General features: G+C 25.3%; 1 protein-coding gene across 1 annotated transcript; it reads right to left on the bottom strand.

Moving 5' to 3' along the window:
* Positions 1–1,309: 1,309 nt before the first annotated feature.
* Positions 1,310–19,716, bottom strand: Bma-mlt-11 (Kunitz/Bovine pancreatic trypsin inhibitor domain containing protein; the record flags this gene model as incomplete). The annotated part of the gene is made up of 34 exons (XM_043082286.1): positions 1,310–1,318; positions 1,429–1,583; positions 1,719–1,874; positions 2,090–2,161; positions 2,418–2,531; positions 2,687–2,773; positions 3,000–3,146; positions 3,345–3,509; positions 3,665–3,784; positions 3,992–4,165; positions 4,461–4,700; positions 5,277–5,432; positions 5,698–5,970; positions 6,173–6,375; positions 6,465–6,696; positions 7,021–7,209; positions 7,499–7,843; positions 7,962–9,563; positions 10,117–11,721; positions 12,207–12,357; positions 12,591–12,691; positions 12,875–13,093; positions 13,203–13,385; positions 13,645–13,836; positions 13,976–14,152; positions 14,286–14,455; positions 14,814–15,426; positions 15,687–15,863; positions 16,336–16,551; positions 16,986–17,117; positions 17,383–17,574; positions 18,076–18,426; positions 19,035–19,166; positions 19,644–19,716. The coding sequence occupies 34 exons, from the start codon at positions 19,714–19,716 to the stop codon at positions 1,310–1,312; spliced, it is 9,123 nt and encodes a 3,040-aa protein (XP_042938220.1).
* Positions 19,717–21,141: the final 1,425 nt, after the last annotated feature.

Genomic DNA, 21,141 nt, shown 5'->3' with positions numbered 1-21,141 from the left:
GATGAGATATGGGACACTGTATCATCGTTACAGTTTCCTTGTAGAGTTAGCACAGTTATTCCACTTTCGAAATCGTTTCTAATGAAGCTTCCCAAAATAAATTCATTTTATCACTTTTCATATTTGTCAAAATAGAAATATTGTATGGCTTAATGTTATTAACATATAATTAAAGGAATTAAAAAAAATTAAATATAACAAATTTGAATGAATAGATTTTCCTCTTTTTTTTTTTTGACTTATCATATTTTAAATAATTCTGTATTAAACAAAACAAGCTTTCTATTATTTTTTAAAAGACTTTTTGAATTTTAGGTTAAAAAAATTTACCCAGTACTTGTATAAAATTAGAAGATTTTACGTATGTTACGTGAACTTATGTGCATGTATTTGTATGTCAATGATGATATTCGATAGTAATGTATCATTACATCCAATATGATTCATTTGTTGTGTCAAACATTCTCTGACAGAATATTAAATAAACCTTTTATTGATTATTAACAATTACTTAAAATATGTTAAGTAAAGCAAATTGGCATAATAATCGCGTAACATAAACAAAATAAATCGTTACATGCGATTACAAACATTAACCTTTTATCATTAATGCATAGTGTACTTAATTAAACTTTCTATTATACTGTAATTTTGATATGTTTAGAACTACCAAACATTTCCTTCCAAGTGATCTTTGATAATTATCATTTTTAGATCTCTTTAAATTGCTCAATAAATATTCTTCAATTTCAATAGATTAATTAAAACCTATAAGTAGTATAAATCACAGACATAGAAACGTACATACAAGAAGATAACATCTTAATGACCTAATCGTTTAGATTCATTTTTTCCTTTTTTCTTAGAGGATAATTGTATTGATTGAATGTATTATATCTTTGAAGATTAAATTATGGTAATAATTGTAAAATAGCTATTGAATTTATCATTTCTCAAAAATATTTTGCTTGTTTTACTTATTTTCTTATTTGGATTGTGAATGAAAGTTATAAACATTTTAACCAAATTTCTGAAAGAAAATATTTTTGAACAATTAAGCTAATTACTCAAAAGTATTTCTTAAAAACTATCGATACAATAACAAATGGTAGACGGGGGAAAAAAACAAAGATATTCGCATCGATAATCTCCTGATAATTTGTTCTTTCATATATAAATAACAAACAAAATGGTAATGTCAAAGGTTAATAGAATATATGACGTTGATCTGAAGTGATTGATTTAGAGATGAATATGTTCACGTGAAATGGATCAATAAAACAATCAGTTCTATGATAAAATCGACGTTTTATACACCCTGAAATTAATTATGAATAATTCATGAGTATTTTATTTTCATTTATTTTGCAAAAAATTTGATCAAAAGAATTAATGTTTCATTTTTATTAAAATAAAAATAATACTTACAGCGCATGTTAATTCACAATGCCTTTTAGTATCAAATCGATTTTGACTACCACCACATCCTCGATAGAAGTAAAGTTTACAACGTTTATCACGATTACTGTAGAAATACTGTAAATTTGTTCGAGGAGGTGATTCATCTTCTCGACATGTTCGACCTAAAATTTATTTTCTAGTTATATATAATAAAAATTTGAATAAATATTTACTAGAAATAGAATTTAATTTATTATTGTAAAAAGGAAAAAAGTTGTTATTGATTAAAATAAATAATAATATTATAAAATAACAACCTTCACTAGGCTTTAGAAGACAAATACTTCGATCAGAAGTGCTTTTTTGAGCGTATTCCAACGATTCGAATGGATCTTTCATTTCTCCAATATCAATTTGAACCTCATTATTTTCCGCTTCAGGTGAAGCTACATTATTTATTGCATTGTAAAGTGCTATAAACGTTACTAACTTTATACAAACCAATTAGAAAATAGAAAATCTTAGCATTAATTATAATACATTTGTATATAAGATTGTAGATTTGTGTTTTGAAATAAATTATCTAAAATTAATTACATCATTAGATTATTTAATTAATTTGTGATTAATTCTTTATCTCAAGTAGTCAGCTATCTTTTTCTCAAAAAAAAAAAAAAAAAAAAAGAACCTTGTGTGCGAAATGCTTGATCATTTGATTTAAGCATCATTCGACCATAAATATCATCTTGTAATTTAGAGTCTAAAATATGCAATCTAATAATTATTAAATTGTTGAAAAAAAAAAAAAGCTCCATTTAAAAATTTGATAGAACATTGAATTGATTTCATTTATAGCATTACTTTTTAATTAACTTAACATTAGATTCACTACTTTTTTTCTTTTTGAAACATTTAATATCAATTTAAAAATGATTAATACTATTTCATTTTTTGAAAAGATATTTTGACTGTATTTTTCCATGGATAAAAGCATTTTTTAAATAAGGAAAACTAACCAGATGGAACAACATTTCCGGAAGAATCTGTTGTTTGTTCATCAGATGGAATAAGATTTTCCGAAGGTTCTATTGCATCTTCTTCTGCTCTATTCGAATCACTTATAGGTTGTACTTAAAAATAAAAAGCTTAAATGAATGCTTGAAATAGTTTAAGTCGAAATTTCAAAATGGCCATTGTTTATGACTTTTACTTTAGTCATTTTATTTTTTAATAATTTTAAATTAAATATTAATATAATGAAAAGAAAGAAAGAAAGAATCAGAACCATTCATAGTTAATTTTTTGCCACTTAAATCTAAATGTGATTGATATTGTTCACTTGGCTCAGCTGTATTTGATATTCCAGTTGCTTCTGAAATAATAATTACCTACTCATAAAAATAATTTTAATTAATTAATATATAATATATTGGCCTTAAGAATTATGAATAATTTTAGCTGTTACAATCTGCAATCTGTAGACTGCATATTTTATAAAATTTTAAACGATTGAAAATTTTTGTTATTTATCCATTCATCATTTTTACTCATTCATTAATATTATTAAAAAAAAAAGTTCTTAATTAGTATCTACTAACGTTGCTTCAATGAGACATAATCAGATGGCAATGATCCACGTGGGATTATTTCGCCTGGATTTGATGGTCGTAATCCAAAATATGGTGGTATTTTTGGTGGTGGTGGTATTTTTACTCCTACTACTCCAAGTTGACAACATAATCGTCCTGTAAGTATATTCAAAAATAAAAAAAAAAAATTAACAATATAATTGAAAATAATTTTTTAAATTCAATCAATATACCTTACTGATAGTATCGATTCGAAATGAGTATTATAGGCACATTTTTTTTTTATGAAATAAGATAGAATAAAAATGCTAACTGTTACTATAAATATGCTATGAATAATTATTGAATTATTACCATTCTTTTCTGAATCTATAGAGCAGTAATAGCCAACTGGACAGAAAGATTGTCCATCGTAGCCTAGGCCACATTTGAGTGGTTGTTGAGTAGATTCATCAAGTAATGCATCTGTACCATCCGGACAAATGTTTGTTGATGTAATTGCTAATGGTGAATTTTCTGCTAAAGATAACAAATGCTCACTTGTAATACTTTTATTAATTAAATATTTCACAATTAAAATTTTATCATAACTGTTAATTATTTGGTGAAATTTTAAAAAGAATTCATTTATATAATAAATCTTAAGATGAAATTGATAAATTTCAATATCATACCATCATTTTCTTTTTGTTTCTCATCAAATTGATAACCAACATTTTCGCTTGTTTTTACTTTTGGTTGTGCAAAACGAATATTTTCGTGATGTTTCTTTGTTACCAAAATTTTTTCCGAAACTGTAAAAAATTATTGAAAAATTTTTATAATTATAATAATACATAATTAAAATTAGCTTAATTAAACAGATAACAAAATATATATCACCATGAATAAAGAGTTTAAGCACAGAAATGATTAAAGTTAACCACAACAAAAGTGCAAAAGAAATTTAAAATTTTCAATAATCATTTAAAACATAAAAATGTGATAAATGAAATTGTTACCTGGAAGAAGTTTTTCGAGACAGCATACATTTGGTGGTCCCATACGACAATAATATCCCTTTGGACATTCAAATGATCCTGCGTCTTTACCGCATATCACAGGTGCGTTATCACCAAGTGGTGGCTCACCGTAAGGACAACTTCCTGGTGACACATCCTCATCATATGCTTTATCTAAATTTAAAACATTTCATAAAATTAAAAACAAACACACATACGCAAAAAAAGAAGGCACATCTCTCATTATCTTATCACTTATCACATTTTTGTATTTTTCTCCTACTGTAACATACGTTTAACACACGTAAAAGTTAGATTGATTAAGCTATTATTAAAGAGTTTTACTAAATTTTATATCTAATTTTTATTAAAATATTACCATATGAATATTTCATTCATTCTTTCTTCTATTCCATTTGATTAAAAAAGAAAAAATTTAGTTTATTTATTTTTGTCATATTAAACTTACCACTTTTACATTGTTGTTGACATTCTTCCTCAGTGGCAAAATTATTTTCATTACCGCCACAACCACTATAATAGAATAATCGACAGGTATTCACTCTACGATCATAAAAGAATCGAAGATGCGCTTCTGTGCATTTACCCGTATTAACATCTTGCATACAAATATTAGTTATTTGTCTAGTATCACTACTATTATTTACTGCAAATGATGCTCTGGCCAATGAATATTTCGGTACTTTGGCTGCAAATAAATTCACAAAAAAAAAAAAATTGAAATTAAAAAAAAAGATCATTATAAACTATAAAAAATTTGTAGTATTAGAGTATTTAATTAAAAAGACAAATATTTCACATTAAACTATAATGCATTTCTAATTTGGCTAAAAAAAAAAAAAGCAAAATATTCAAACTGTGTTGGAAATAAATAGTTGATTAAATGAGATATATTACTTGAAAAAAATAATAGGAAATTCTTCTTTTTTTTTTTTTGTAGTAAAGAGAAGAAATTATTATTTTTTTTTCACAAATATAATTGGCATAAAAAAATTGAATTTATGTCATATTCACGAGAAGAATTTGTTAATTTTATGAATGAAATTGAAGCAATTTAATCAAACTACATGCAATTTCTTCAAATATTTTAAGTGACAAAAATGAATTTAAATGCAGTACTGTAATAGTACTGTAAAAAACAACCGTAGTAGGTTACTGTAATTAGAATAAAAGGCTTTACTTAGTTTTAGTTTTTTCAGTTTTTCAATAAATTTAAGAAAAGAAATGCAATGATTAAATTTTGTAAAATGCATTTAGAACTAACAATCAATACGTGCAGCTACATTCATTGCTAAAGGACGACTGGAAGACATTTGCGCTTCTCGTCTCAATCGGAGCTTTCGAACAATCAATTCATTACCATTTATTGGTGTCTTTTTAACATTCTTATAACCACGCTTCACTTCTTCACCACCATAACCTATAATATTTTCAGTTAAATTTTTGGAAATTTTGGATTATAATTAATCAAATTTAAAAGATTTTCAACAAATATTGTCATAAAAATCAAAAAAAAAAAAAATTCAACAAAAATCTTTTATATGGATATAACAATTTTTAAAAAATAAAATAAAAAGAAAAAAAAAAGAAGTTAAGTAGACAATTAATTGTAGTTAAATTGCCAGCACATTAATTTTTACCTGGTCAAAAAATAAAAAAATTTTTTGTTTAATTAAAATTAAAACCTCCAAATACATGTTCATCGTATGGATCTTCAGCATTTGGACAACAAAAGAAATCAACACCATTGAAATAGCAGAGTGAATTGCCAGCACATTGATTTCTACCAGGTAAACACATCATTGGCCTACCATCTGCATGTTGTATTGGCTTATGGCCATTAGGACAACTAGGCGTATGGCTTATATCATCAAAAATATTTGGCAAATCAACAATTGCATCATTATTTTTGTTTACAATTGTTGCACCAAATGTTTTTGCATTATTAATTTCTTTTCCTAAAAAAAAAATAAAAATAAAAATAAAAATAAAAACATAGAAAATAAATTAATTTTTTTAATATAAAAAAAATTTTTATTAAAAATTAAAAAATTAAATATAGAATAAGATTAATATGCTATAAGAATATTTCACTGAAAATTGAAAAGATTTGTTGAAATAGTTTGAAGAAAAATGAAATTAGAAGAAAGGGTAATTTACCTGAAATTTGTTTACTATTCTGATCATTAAATGATGATAACAATTGTTGTTTAGATGATTCTCGTGCATTTATTGTCTCACTTGCTGATCTATCCAAATTCTGAGGAATTAGTTCTGCAGGTGTTATTGTTTGTGTTAATAATTGCTTTGAATTGATCGGTTGAATTTTTTCAACATTAATCGAATTTTTATCTGATACTATGCTGAAATAACTTCAAAATAACCTAAAAATAACTTTAGTGAATAAAGTAATTAATTAATGAAAAAAGTACATTAAAAAGATATGAAATACCTTGAACGATGACGTTCATTTGTATTCTGAGTAATGTCCTGGACATGATGTTGACCTTCTGACATTTTATCTGTTTCGGTAATCGATAATGCTTGTTGCTGCTGTTGCTGCTCATTTTCCGGATCCTGTGATGCGGCAAAACCTCGCTGATGAACATCTACGGAAGTGGATTTCAAAGAATGCGCAATTTGTTTAGCGGTTGTGTCCATCTCAGGAACTTTATCATCCAATGCTAAAAACAAAAGCAAAGGAAAAGAATTGTTTCAAATACTTGCTTACTTATTCAGATATTACAAAAAATTTTATAAAAAATAGAAAAAATGATGAAATATTATTTTTTGGAAATTTAAACAAAATTTTAATAACAATTTTAATTTGTTAGTCAATTAATAATAATATTAATTTGTTAGTTAATTAATACAATTTAGCATTAAAGAAATATTATTTTGAGAAGCAAATGCACGCAATATTTCTATTCTTTAAAATATCACAAATCATGCAAAGGTTAATTAAAATCTAAAAATACTTCTTCATTAATTTAATAGTTTATACTGACGTATGCAAAAAGTTTGACATTCGCCAAGTGTTTCAAACTGATTTGAATTGCCACCTTGACCTTTGTATACCATTTGTTCACATCGTAAATTACGTACGTTAAAGTACCACTTAACATTATACCCATTACTATAACCCTCATCTTTTTTATAGGTACATCGTTCCGGTAATTGTGATTTAATCGAATTATCTATAAAGTAATACTTTCTTTTTTTTTTCTTGTATAATTTGATATTTCTATTTAAATAATTTAAAAAACAGAAACTAAAAGAGAGAGAAAGAACTGTGACTTAATCGAATTATCTATAAAGTAATACTTTCTTTTTCTCTTGTATAAATTGATATTTTCATTTGCATAATTTTTAAAGGAACTAAAAGAGAGAGAGAGAGAGAGAAAAATGATGATAGATGAATAGCTTTTTTTTATTATATAATTTAAAAATTTTTTTAAATTGAAATTATAAATTAAAACCACTAACCATGTGAGCATTTTGCTTCACAAGTATGTCTATCAGGAAAATTATTATTATTACCACCGCATGAACTATAAGAGAATTGTTCACATTTTGCAGTTTGTGAATTATGAAACCACCGAAGTACATAATCATGGCAAGGACCTGCATCTGGCGGTAGTAAGCATATTTCATCATTTTCAAGTTGCAATGAGGTGACAGCATGCACTACTGCATGCGGTGTTGTCACCTGCATTACTTGTGAATCAGTAGTGATATTTTGTTGATTTAAAATTTCCGATTCCATTATCACTTCTTCTTCATGTGCATCATTCATTGTAGTCTGATCTTTTAGTATCTCATTAATTTCACCTGTAAATTGAATCACAGTCTTTTGTTATAGTTCATTTTCTTGTTTTTTCTTTTAAAAAAATTTTACCATATCTCTTCTTATATTCAATTCAGTTTGATAAATGGTCAAAAGATGAACCTTGTTTGATTGTTGTCCGGTAAGGAATACTTTTGACCATGAATTGTGCATCATGTGCAACCGTAAATTGCTCGCCTGTTATGTCATTATGATTTTCCGGAAGTGATTGTTGTGATTGTTTGTGCTTTAATGAGTGCAATTTATAATCATCTACAGTGTTTACACTATGCTTTTGATTTAATAGTGCATTAGATTGAGAATTTGAATTAATTTCTCCATTAGATGCAATCATTTCTTCTGATAATTCCTGAATTGCTGATACAAACGGATGTATGGTGGTGTTTCCTGAATTTATATTACTATCACTTCTTGATGATGATGATAATGATGGTGATAATGATGATGGTGATAAATTCATTGTTCCAATTTTCCCTTCACTTCTTTCCTTTTTCATTTCTTTTGTTTCATTGAAAGGAAAGTTTAATTGTTCGATCATTGTACTGATACCATTATTTTCAATCCGATTATGCGATATTATTGTATGAGATGGATTTTGAAAATTGGTAGCATTCATAAAAATCGATGAATCAACATTGAAATAATGATCTTCTTCAGATTCCTTCTCCAATTCTTTTATTGGCTTCTTTGCTTGTTGTTCAACATTGCTAGCTGTAGTATCGAATATATTTGGTGATAATTTTTGAGTAGAAATTGATAATAGAGATGAATTATTTGCTTGCATTGATAATTTTCTCAACGGATTCATTATGGTTGTTCTCACAGGAAAGTTATTATTACTATTATCATTATTATTAATACTATTATTAATATTACTATTGCTATTATTAATATTACTATTGCTATTATTATTATTATTATTGCTAATAGTTGTGCTAAATGTTGCTACACCTGAAGTATTAAATGAGCCAAATGATAGCTTCTTTTCGGATAATTCTTCTTGTTGTTCCGATAGAACCTGCGAATTAATAATTGATTGTAAGCTCTCATAAAGCCATGATTTATCAGATGGAATAGGTTGACTAAGAAATTGTGGTTGTGATGAAGTGGATGACTCAAATGATCCATCTACTCTATTGCTAGCAATTGTTGTTGATTCTGAAATTATCATTTGAGAAGGATTTGGGTTTGATTTTGTTATCATATCAGAAAAAGTTGACGTTTCATTGATAAATGCCGGAATGGTGGTAATAAGGGACGAACGAATGGAATGATTATTGTTGGTTGCTGCTGAAGAATTTAAGGTAGCAAATGATAAAGGAATATTCTCCATTACAGGTGTATTAGATGATATAGTGGTGATAGGAATAATAGTTGTTAAAGAATCATGAATGAGTGATGTCGAATCAATTTTATCAATGATTTTATAATCATTCGAATCCATATCCAATTCCTCATCTGATTGCTCTTGAGTAATACTAATAGCATTATCATTAATGCTCTTTGTAATAGTATCAATATTATTTGGTGTTACTGATAATATCATTTCATTATCAGCATTTGATGCAATCAATTTCTGATCCTTATACTCAGGTGTATTAGTGTGCATTGAAATAGAAGATTCATGCGAGAATTCTTCACTACTTGATGATATCATTTGTTCAGTAATTGCATGCTTGCGATGTGTACCTCGTGCTCGTGCACCTGAAAATGATAATGTGCTTTGTGCATGCATTGATAGTGCTTGTGATAAGGGATACTTACCTAGTCATGCAATATTGCCATTATAAAAGTAACTAGCCATTATAAAAGTAACTATTTCTTGATCAGTAATATCGCTTTCATTTTTGTTGTTTTTTTTTTTAACAAAACTGTTTAAAATATTAACTTTGAGATTTGATAAATTCAAAAGATAAACTTTATCAAAATATCCTTACTGCTTTAAAGCATCCATCTATCTTGCTGATAATATAAAGCATGCGCTAGTAATTAGCTTAGTAAAGGTTCGCTTAAAATTTTTCAGTGAGAAAAAACAAATTTGAGTAAAAAGTTTTTTGTTTTCTTTTCAAGTCATTCATCTCTTCCACTTTTTTTTTAAAAAAAGAAAAAGACAAATGCTTACAACTAAATAAAGTTTATTTTTGATTTTTAACAATATTTTGTTAATTAAATCTGATAAATTTTTGGATTTAAATTTTTTTGTCAAATAAAAGTTGAGAATAATTATCAAAATTGATCAATTAGTTAATATGCTTACCATTAAAACTTTTATTCTTATCTGATATACTAGTATGAAATTTTTGTTGAATTTTGCTAAGATCAGTTTTAGTATCAGAAAGAATTGGCGATGATGATTGTGATGATAATGAAGTTGGTGATAATAATGTTGAGGGTAATGCAATTGATGATGGTGGTGATGGTGATGATGATGATGGTGATAACGATGATGATAATGGTGATAATGGTGATATTGGTGATGACGAGAAGGATGTTTCTAGTACAGAACCTTGGTTAATAATACGTACATGGTGTCTTAGTACTGAGTCGCGATTAAGTTTCGCTGATCCTTTATTTAAAGCGATCGAAATCTTATTATCATTTACTTTTTGAGCTACAGACTGAGTGTTAGCATCACCAACGATAGAATCATTAGTGATCGTATCAGTAAATTGTTTGCTTTTCATCCAATGATCATTCACATTGTTCAATGGCATATGAATTTCGTTCTTAGCTTCAAATTTTGGCGAAATGAAATTCGATGATCTAATCACTTCGTCCAAGATCAATCTTCCATCATTTCGATCAGTAGAAATTCTGTAATCATCATTTACTGACCTATTGAATGCGCCATTATTAATCAGTGATTCATTAGTTGCAATATTTTGCTTCCGTTTTTCAAATTTATTTTCATGATCAATCATCACCGTTTGATCTATTTGCATTCCAGACATTTCCGCTTGCGGCAAATTTATTAATTGCTCATCGCTTGATAGTTTCGAATTTTGTGTTGTAGCAAAATCTGTAAGCATTTGCTTAGCAAGATGTCTGTCGAATAGATCTGATTTTAATGAAGTGATATCTTCTACCATCTCATGTTGAGACATTTGCGCATTATGTTTTTGCTGCTCTGATAATTCATTCTGAATTTGTGAAATATCGATTCCCTGAACTGTCATAACCTGTGATTGCTTCTGTTGATGAGCTAAATCATCGTTATTCCAATCAAATGAGTTCATCATCGATGACGAACTATCTTTAGGGGTACTAATCTCTGATCTTAATGCATTGATCGTTTGTGTAGAATTATTTTGAGTATTACTAATGACTGCCTTCCAGTTATTATCAATTCGTTTGTCATTTATGCCATACTGTTTTGTAACTTTCATCGGTATTAGTTTGTCATCATCAGGAATGATAGATTTTTCCGGAATATTACTATTTGTTACCGAACTATCTATCTTATGTCCTGAAGAAATAGACAAAGGCTGTTGTTGTTGTTTTTGTTGTTGATATTGTTGATGTTGTTGTTGTTGTTGATGTCTTCTTATAGAACTTTTTGCAAGATTTTCAATTGCTGTCATCCTATTCAATGCATTATTTGCCAATTTATCATCCAATTTCACTTTGATATGCTTTCCATCTTCCAAATTAGATTTAGATAAATTTTGCTGAGAATTATTAGTGATAAATGATGGTGTAACATTTGAGGATGATTGTTGTAAAATATTTTGTTGTTTATTATCAACAATATCATCATGCTCATTTAATATTTTTGTTGATTGCGACCCGGTGAGAGTGTTAAATTGTGAGGTATGTGTGACACTTTCATAAGCTGCTATTCTTCTACGACCTGTGCGTCCATCTAAACAGATGCTTTGGCTTATTTCAAATTTTTTTTTTTTTTTTTTTGCTTTCCGTCAATGATAACTTAATTTTAAAATAGAATTAAATTCATTTTAACTCATTAGGAAAACAAAAAATGAATGTAATATAAAGTAATTTCAATGATAAATTATATAATTTAGTTTAGTGTATTAAGTGGAAGTGATGAATAACATTAAATTAGACTAATTTGAAATGATATATTTTTAGTGATAAAACGAGCCTTTTTCTTTCTTTAATTTATCAAATTTATCTCTTTTCATGCTTCTTTCTAAAATGCTTCTTTGTGCGCAAAATAATTTAAAAAAAAAAAAAAATGAAAAATGAATGTAATATAAAGTTATTTCAATGTGCAATTGAGTGCATTTAAAATAATTTAGTAAAAAAAAAAAAAGTGAAAAAAGTAAAAAATTGCCATGCATTATTGAAAATTTTTGTTATAAATATATTAAAAGAAAGACTTACTGAAAAATCGAGCGCAATGTATCTCACATTCATGTTTTGAGAAGAAATGATTACGATTACCAGCACAACCACCATATTGAAATGATTGACATAAACTAGTATTAATATTGAAAAACCAACGTTCGATAAAATTTTTACATGGTCCAGCATCCTAATAAAATATCTCATATAAAAATATAAAATTATCATTATTTTAAATAATCGAAGTTTGTTCAATATTTTATCATTTTTGTTTATTATATCATTATTAAATAAACTTTTAACAAAAGTTCAAAAAAAAAAAGATAATTTTAACATTTATAAGTTTAAAATTTTAAAAAACAAGATTTAAAAAAAAATTTAAAATTTTTTAAAAAAAATCAATTTTTAATTACAATAACATACCATAGGTTGTGAGCATTTTTCACCTAATTCGGTTACCGAATTTGTTTGTGAAGTTCTTCCGGAATGTGACATAGATCCATGTTTCTTTTCCACCTTATTTTCTAAAGTTTATCATTAAATAAATTTTTGTTTAAAAAATTTCAATTAATTATTTCAAAAAAAAATTCAATTATTTTTAATCTTTTAGTGCTTAATGCATCATTTGTTAATATTTGATAAAATTAAATGAAAAAAAAAAAAAAAAAAAAAAAAAAAAAGCTATCAATAAATATAAATAGAATTACCAATAAATTGTTCAGCTTCAAGTGATTTCGATTCATCTGATGATTTATCAGATATCAAAGTGGAAGTGATCACAGATGGTTCAATTGGTTCATTATCAATTTCAGAATGCGCAATTGGACATTTGCACTCATGACAGCCTTGACGATTTGTGAATAAAATACATGGCTCAACGCATAATGATGCATCTATTGTGGGACATTTCACTAATTCATCTGATCCTATAATTATTGATGACATAATTAAATATTAATTAAATAGCGAATAATTAAGTGTGACAAATATATTTTCCTATCATTGTCACATGAGAAAATGCAAAAATAATCTAACCTTGAACACATTTTGTTTTGCATTCAAGCATTGATCCAAAATTATTACCATTACCGCCACAACCACCGTATGTAAATGGTCGACATTCATTAGCTACCAGATCATATGCAAATCGCGGGAAAACACCAGAACATTCACCTACTTCAATTGGATGCTTGCATACATCAGTTGACAGTGTTGGTTCTAAAAATAATCATTAAAAAGATTGATCTGATCTGATCTAATCAGATCAAAATGACATCTGTCATGTGACAACATAAAGCATTTACAGACAATTTTTTGTTGTGTTTGAATAAACTATTGTGATAAATAGAATTAAGCTTTCTTAGCTTGATACTGAAATATTTTAAAATGTTACTTATTACATCTCCTACTATCATTATTTTTTTCTCTCTCTTTTTTTGTTACCAAAAATAAAGTTAAAAAATTTTGTAGAACAAACTTTGTACGATACATCTGTTGCGACATTCTAATGAACTTCCAAAGTTGTTGCCATTACCGCCACAGCCAGTATATGTAAATGGTCGACAATCATTAATTGTCGAATCAAAAGCAAATCTCTGGAAGATACCGGTACAATCACCTGGATGAATGCTGTGCTCACAGATATTATCCAGTTTTGGTGTTGGTTGTGCTAGAAATTATAAGGAAAATGTAAGTAATGATAGAATTAGAATTATCATGTATAAATATTTGGATAAAAAAAAGAATCAAACAAACAAACACACAAACAAATAAACAAACAAAAAAATAAACAAACAAGCAAAAATTACGAGGTTGATGACATGCAGCAAAGCAATCTTCTCGGCTACGATAATTATTGCCATTTCCACCACAACCAGAATAAGTAAATACTTGACAGGTGCTTTTTTCAAAATCCCAATACCATCGAATGAATTGTCCAGTGCATGTACCTCGATCAAATTTTTGAAAGCATCGATCATTGCTATCTTTAAATAAATAATTGCAATATTTTTTATCTTCAATGTAATCTAAAGTAGAATTTCTTTTTTAAAAAGAAGCTATTTCTGAAATTAATGATTTTGATAAATTTAATTTAAAAATAAAAAAATAGCAACTTACTTGCAGTTGGTTGTGCAGTTGTTGATAAAATTGATTGTGAGGTTGTGGTAATTATGATTGTACTGGGAGATAAAGCAATTGAAGAAGCTAATGCTGTTGACATGAATGTATCTGATAAGCTTTCTACTGTTGTCTTTGTTGTTGATGTGATTATTTTCATCTCTTCGTCACTATAAAACAATAATAATAATATTCTTTTAACGCTAGAATAGAAAAAGGATAAGAAAGTGAAGTAAACCTATTAGACAAATCCTAGAATAGAATAGAAAGAGGATGAGAAAGTATATCTAATAGACAAGTACTAGAATAAGAAAATCAAAAAGAATAAATTTCATAAAGTATATTACCTTACAAAATAGAATAGGATGGAAAAGAAAAAGCATAAGAAAGTAAAATAAACCTGTTAGATAAACCCTAGAATGGAATAAAAAAATAACTTCTATAAAGTATATTACCTTGTAAATACTAGAATAGAATAGAAAGAGAAAAGAGAGATAAGAAAGTAAAGTAAAGTAAAGTAAAGTAAACCTTTGAGATAATTGTTGATCAGTAGTGATTGCAACTGATTCACTTGCCAATTTTTGTTCATTTCTATTTGATGTAGTAAACTTTTCTGATTTATCAATTGTTGCAATTGTATTCTTAGTTTTGACAGTTGTAAAATCAGTGATTTTATCAGTATGATTACTATCCAATGATAATTTTGCTCCTTTTTGTTTAATTTTCTTTTCAATATTTTGATCAATTTTTTGCAATTGATGTGATTTACTTTGATTAATGCTACTTTTTGCAGATAAATTTTTATTTATCATTGATCCATCATGAAATATTGTTGTTGACGATGTGATTTCTAAATTAGCTTCATTATTATTATCAGTAGTGGTAGTAGTAGTAGTATCAGCAGTATTATCATTATTGATATTTTTGATATCATTTGAAATATTTGTGCTAGCTGCTGAATCATCATCATCATCATCATTATCATCATTATCATTACTGATCAATTCTACTAATTCTTTCTCTTCACCAGTTTTTTTAATATTTTTTATTCCAAATTCTTTGTTAAGCTTTCGCATTTGTGGTCCAGATGTTATTAGCTGAGGTGCTGATACAATTGATGTTGCAGTAATTTTTACACCACCTAAAAATGTTTTTATCAATTTATTATACTAATAAAATATTATTTGCTTTCATTGTTTCTTTTTTTTTTTTCTTTAATTTAATAAAAAATATAGCAAATAATCATTTTAAAAAAGAATGATAAAATGTTGTAATGATAATGATAATGATAAGATATTAAAATTAAGTTGGAAATAATAAAAAAGAATGATAAAGATGTTGTGATGATAATAATAACAATAATATTTTAAATTAAATTAAAAAGAAATAAACAAAACAAACGTTGTCGACAAATACGTTCACATTCTTCCACACGTTCAAAATTATTTGCATTGCCTTCACAACCACCAAAAAAGAAATATTTACATTCGCCGAGACGATTGTTGTAATAAAATCGAAGCTCATACTGATCACAAGGGCCACGTTCCTTTGGAAGTTGACAAATATTAGTTGTAGCACCTAAAATATATTCACTAGAATTAAATAAAATAAATAAAATAAAAATAGAAATAATAAAATTAAAAAATAAGAATAAAAAAAAATAAAATCTAGAATAATTTGAATATTTCTAAATGACAATATAATGAATAATTATTATTTAATATTTCAATAAAATACCATAAACATTTCTAAAAATTTCTAACAAAAAAAAAAAATAATACATAACTTTAGATATAAATACGATATTTTTATTCTTAAAAAAAAAATTGGGAAAAAAAAGTTGAGTAATTAATAGAAATTAATATTTTTATCTATTCTCTTGCACATTAATACTATAATTTGAATAATATTTTATTTAATACTATAGTATAAGTAGTAATTTACTAATTTTAATATTCAAAGCATAAATAATAATTTAATATTTAAAATTTACAATTTTAGGTTTTTTTTTTTTTTTTTTTGAATTTTTTATTTTGATATGAAAGCTTACTGCTAGATGCATTAATTGGACAACAGACTGATCCAAGTTGTGCTACCGAACATAAATAACCATTCGGACAGGTACTCTCGGTACAGTTCACCAACTGATCATTTTCATTTCGTAATGGTTGCAAGCCACCTTTACATTTTGGCTCATTGCTTGTTGATTTGCATTGTTTTTCGCATGCTTCTTTGGTTGGATAATTGTTACCGTTACCACCGCAACCTAATTAATTAATTAATACTTTAATAAATAATATATTGCATAATTTCGTTTAAATTTCTTTTAAAAAATTCAATTATACCTTATATCTAATTCCATTTTATAATTATTTTTTAATTTAGGATTAAGATAAATTATATTCCATTTTATAGCTATTTTTTATATTTAAGATGAAAAATTAACTTATTCATTCCATTTTATAGTTATTTTTTAATTTAGAATAAAAATTAACTCTATTCCGTTTTATAATTGTTTTTTAACTTAGGATTAAGATAAATTGTCAGTGTTAAGGAAATATTTGAAAATAATCCATTTTATGAAAGGATTAATAATTTGAATTTGTTAAATTAGCATTCAAATAATTAATGCTAATCTAAATCTAATGTTTACAGTTTGAAAATGAATAAAAAAAGAAAACAAAATGTAAGTAAATGTACCGGAATATTCAAATTTAATGCATTGTCGTTCTCGAGTATCATAATACCATCTTTTAATTGCTGTATTACATGGCCCAGAATCCATTGGTGATAAACATTCATAGATTAATGACTTTTGCGCTTTTATTATTCCTACAAACTATTGCATATTTAAATTTTAGTTTTAATCAATGTAATAAAATTTTTGTTCACAAAATTTTGATTAATTATCTAAAAAAAAAAAGAAAAGAAAATTCAATTATTTTTAATCTTTTAATGCATAATGAATCATTTGTTTATTATTTGATAAAATTAAATGAATTAAATAAGTAATAAAAGTGAAAAATGATAGTTAGACGAAGAAATTGTAAAATTAAAAATGAATTATTTGCCGGAACAAAAAAGAAAAAAGACAAACGTTTACAGTCCGGTTTTTTGGTACCATTAGAATCTGAATTTGGTATTTTAACACCATTATGATCCACACAAAAACAATTTTCACGTTGAGTTTCGCATTGCAATGGCCGAAAAGTACCATCAGTGGCGCAAATTGGAATGAAATCACTTTTGATAAGACCTGATTCACTTGCTTGTCTACGTTTTTCGCATTCTTCAAATGTAATTTTAATTATTTAAATTTCAATTGAAAACAAAATTTTTTCATTTCAATTTAATAGGCATTTATAAATAAGCTTTTTAATATATTACTTAATACTAGGATCAAATTACTATTATTATTACTTAATTTTATTATTATTTTATTACTTACTACTAGGATTAGTAATGTTATATTACTTATTGCAAGCATTAATTTTATGATAATACTATAATTTATTACTTAATTTTATGATTATTTTCATACTTATTACTAGGATAATATTAAGTAATATTATATTACTTATTACAAGGAATAATTTTTTTTATGTTACGTATTACTAGGATTTAATTATTACTATTTAATTTTATTATTACTACTTAATTTACTTAATTACTAGTTAATTTTATATTATAATTAATTATTACTATTTAATTCATTTTATTACTTGTTACTAGGATTAGTAATACTACATTACTTATAACAAGGATTAATTCAACATTAAATTTAACATACCAGTAAGTAACTTGTGAGATGTACTTTTTTGAGCAATAAATGCAGCTCGTTGTGATGATATTGTTGCAGTATTATTATTATTATTATTATTATTATTGTTATCAATTATTGGAAATGATGATGATGTAGTACTGATCTGCACATTGATACCATTATCGTTATCATTATCATTATCCTTATCATTATCAGTAATTTCACTACTTATTAATGAATTTGCTGATTTTTCTATTTCATGATCATTTTGAATTGTTGTACTTTGATCATTAGTAGGCCATTTATTTAGACAAGCTTTTTCACATTCTTCTTTATATCTATACAATACTGGTTCATTTTCATCATTTGCACAGTGACCTGAAATTGAAGAAAAAAAAAATTTTTTTTTACTAAAATAAAAATTAAAAAAAAAGACAATAATAATAATTTTTGATCTTTTCAACAATTCAAAGCATAATTTTAAAACACTTTTTTACAATCCTTTTTGTTGCAAAAAATTAAAAATATGAATTTACTTCATTTTAATTTTTTAACCAAAAATTCAATCTTATTTATAAATTATTCGATTATAAAAAGCTAAGAATTGCTTAATTAACTTTATAATTTTCATTAGACGAAAAAAAGCCAAGTGCTAATTATTTAACTCTACAATTTCATTAGGTGCTAAACAGCCAATTACCATTTATTTAACTCGATAATTTTGTTAGATGGTAAAGAGCCAAGTACCATTTATTTAACTCTATAATTTTGTTTGATGATAAAGAGCCAAGTACCATTTATTTAACTCTATAATTTTGTTAGATGATAAAGAGCCAAGTACCATTTATTTAACTCTATAATTTTGTTAGATGATAAAGAGCCAAGTACCATTTATTTAACTCTATAATTTTGTTAGATGATAAAGAGCCAAGTGCTATTTATTTAACTTTATAATTTCTACTTACAGTATTAAAAGTAATACTTACCGAAAGGATAGGAGATACATTCGTTATCCCTCATATAGTAACGTAACACAAACTGCGAACGTGCTGGGCCTTTTCCATCTGCTGCAGGACATCGACCTCGAAAAGGCTGTCGTTTGCATAGATTTACATCATCTAAATTAATTACTTATTAATTTAAATATCTAAATTAATTACTAAATTAATTACCTATCAGTTATTAATAAATATTTGTCTTTAAGTAATAATTATTCAATGATAATAAAGTAATGATTGATTACATCTACATAATTTTATCAAATAATATAGTAAAACATCATTTTGATATATATTTTTTCAGATCAATAACCAAAATTTTCTAACATATTAAATTAATAATCAAAATGATTAATTCTATCAAATGAATTTTTTTTTTTAGCTTCAAATTTTTTCTTTATTATTATTAATTAACCTAATGCTAAATCAATTTTATTACTTTACTTTTCAATTTTTTTTTACTAAAATAATCAAAATTCTTATTTTGTCAGTTATATATATATATGCATGTAAAAGCTAAAATCGATTCGATTGTTTTTGTTTTCAAAATTGTTAGATTTATTAATTAAAATTTAAATTAAATTAATTAAATCTTACTTGTTTTAATAGCCACAGTAATGTTAGTACAATAGAAGATGACAAGTACCACTTGGGCTAACAAAGCCTTCATATGCTCGATTTACAAATTTCTAAAATGTTTATAATAAAAAAAAATTCTATCAAATTCATAATTATTTAAAAAACGTAAATTTAAATTTTTAAAGTTTTAGCACCTTAAGTCAATTTTGCATATTAATCAAAATCGATTAGTATTTACAACTTTTTTTTTTCAGTTTTAACTATTAATGATTAGAAATGATAACTGATAACGATTTGTATTAAAGATTGAAACTGCTAATGAAAATAATATTAGCAAAAATTATTATTAAATAGAAGCATAAATTTTTATATCTTAGAATATTCCATCATTTATCATATCATATAGATAAATAAATTTTACAACAATATGAAATTTCCATTTTACCGGATATATAATCCGGTAAAACAGTAACAATGAAAAGAAAATACGTTTCTATTCGGAAATTATTATTGGAATTTTTTTTTTTTTTATAATATTACTATTTCTCTTTTAATTTTTAAATATTTTATTTTCAATTTATCTCACACTGCTATCTACCATCAATGAAAGAAAACAAATATTTTTTAAATTTAGTATGTTTATGTGTGTGTGTGTGTGTATGTGTGTATGTGTATGTGTGTGCGTGTGTGTATGTGTATGTGTGTGTCATCCATATAATGTCATCAAATAGGTCACTAATAGGTGTCTAAGTGAATTCCTTAGCAAAAAAAAAAAAAAAAAAGAAAATTATATAATTTTAAAATTTTATAACAATTTGACAAAACTGTTTAATTTGAATGAAAAACAAAATTAACACAAAAATTTTTACAAATGAAAAAATTATAATTTTATATCAAAAAAAAATGATTATAAATATATAGTGATAATGACAATATATTAAAAATAAAAATGAAAATATTGCATTGATTTGAATAAATTATTTAAAATGAATAAATTATCACTTTTTGATAATAAAAGATTAAAATTAGAGATTGATCATTTCAGAAAATGTCTAAAATTATGAAAAACAATGAGAGAGTAATTAATTATAAATGCAATAATTAAATTTATAAAGTTAATATAACATTTAAGGTGAAAAATATTTTATGATTTTAAATTTTGATTTTAATTTCTGATTTTAATATTTAATCAAAATGCATCTGTGCAACGCATTTTTATTTTAAAGTTTTGAAAGTAATTTGTCAATTAATGAAATGAAAAAGATAAAACAACTAAAATAACTTTTCTTCTTTTTTTTTTTTAAAAAAAAAAAGCAAAGAATTAATAGTAATTCAGAAGTTAGAGAATTATTTAAATATTTTGATTTATTACTAAGTGAAATAAAAAAGCTTTGCAATAAATTATCAAAATTTATTGGAAATTATAAAAAATCATAAATTGTGTTACTTAGCTAAAAAACAAAGTAAAATAAAGACATTGAAATTTAATGAAATTTAAAAAAAAAAAAACATAACA

Source organism: Brugia malayi (genome assembly GCF_000002995.4).
Source record: "Brugia malayi strain FR3 genome assembly, contig: Bm_v4_Chr4_scaffold_001, whole genome shotgun sequence".
Classification (NCBI taxonomy): Eukaryota; Metazoa; Nematoda; class Chromadorea; order Rhabditida; family Onchocercidae; genus Brugia; species Brugia malayi.
Note: the sequence above shows the minus strand (reverse complement) of the source record. Positions and strands in the feature narration are given on the sequence as shown.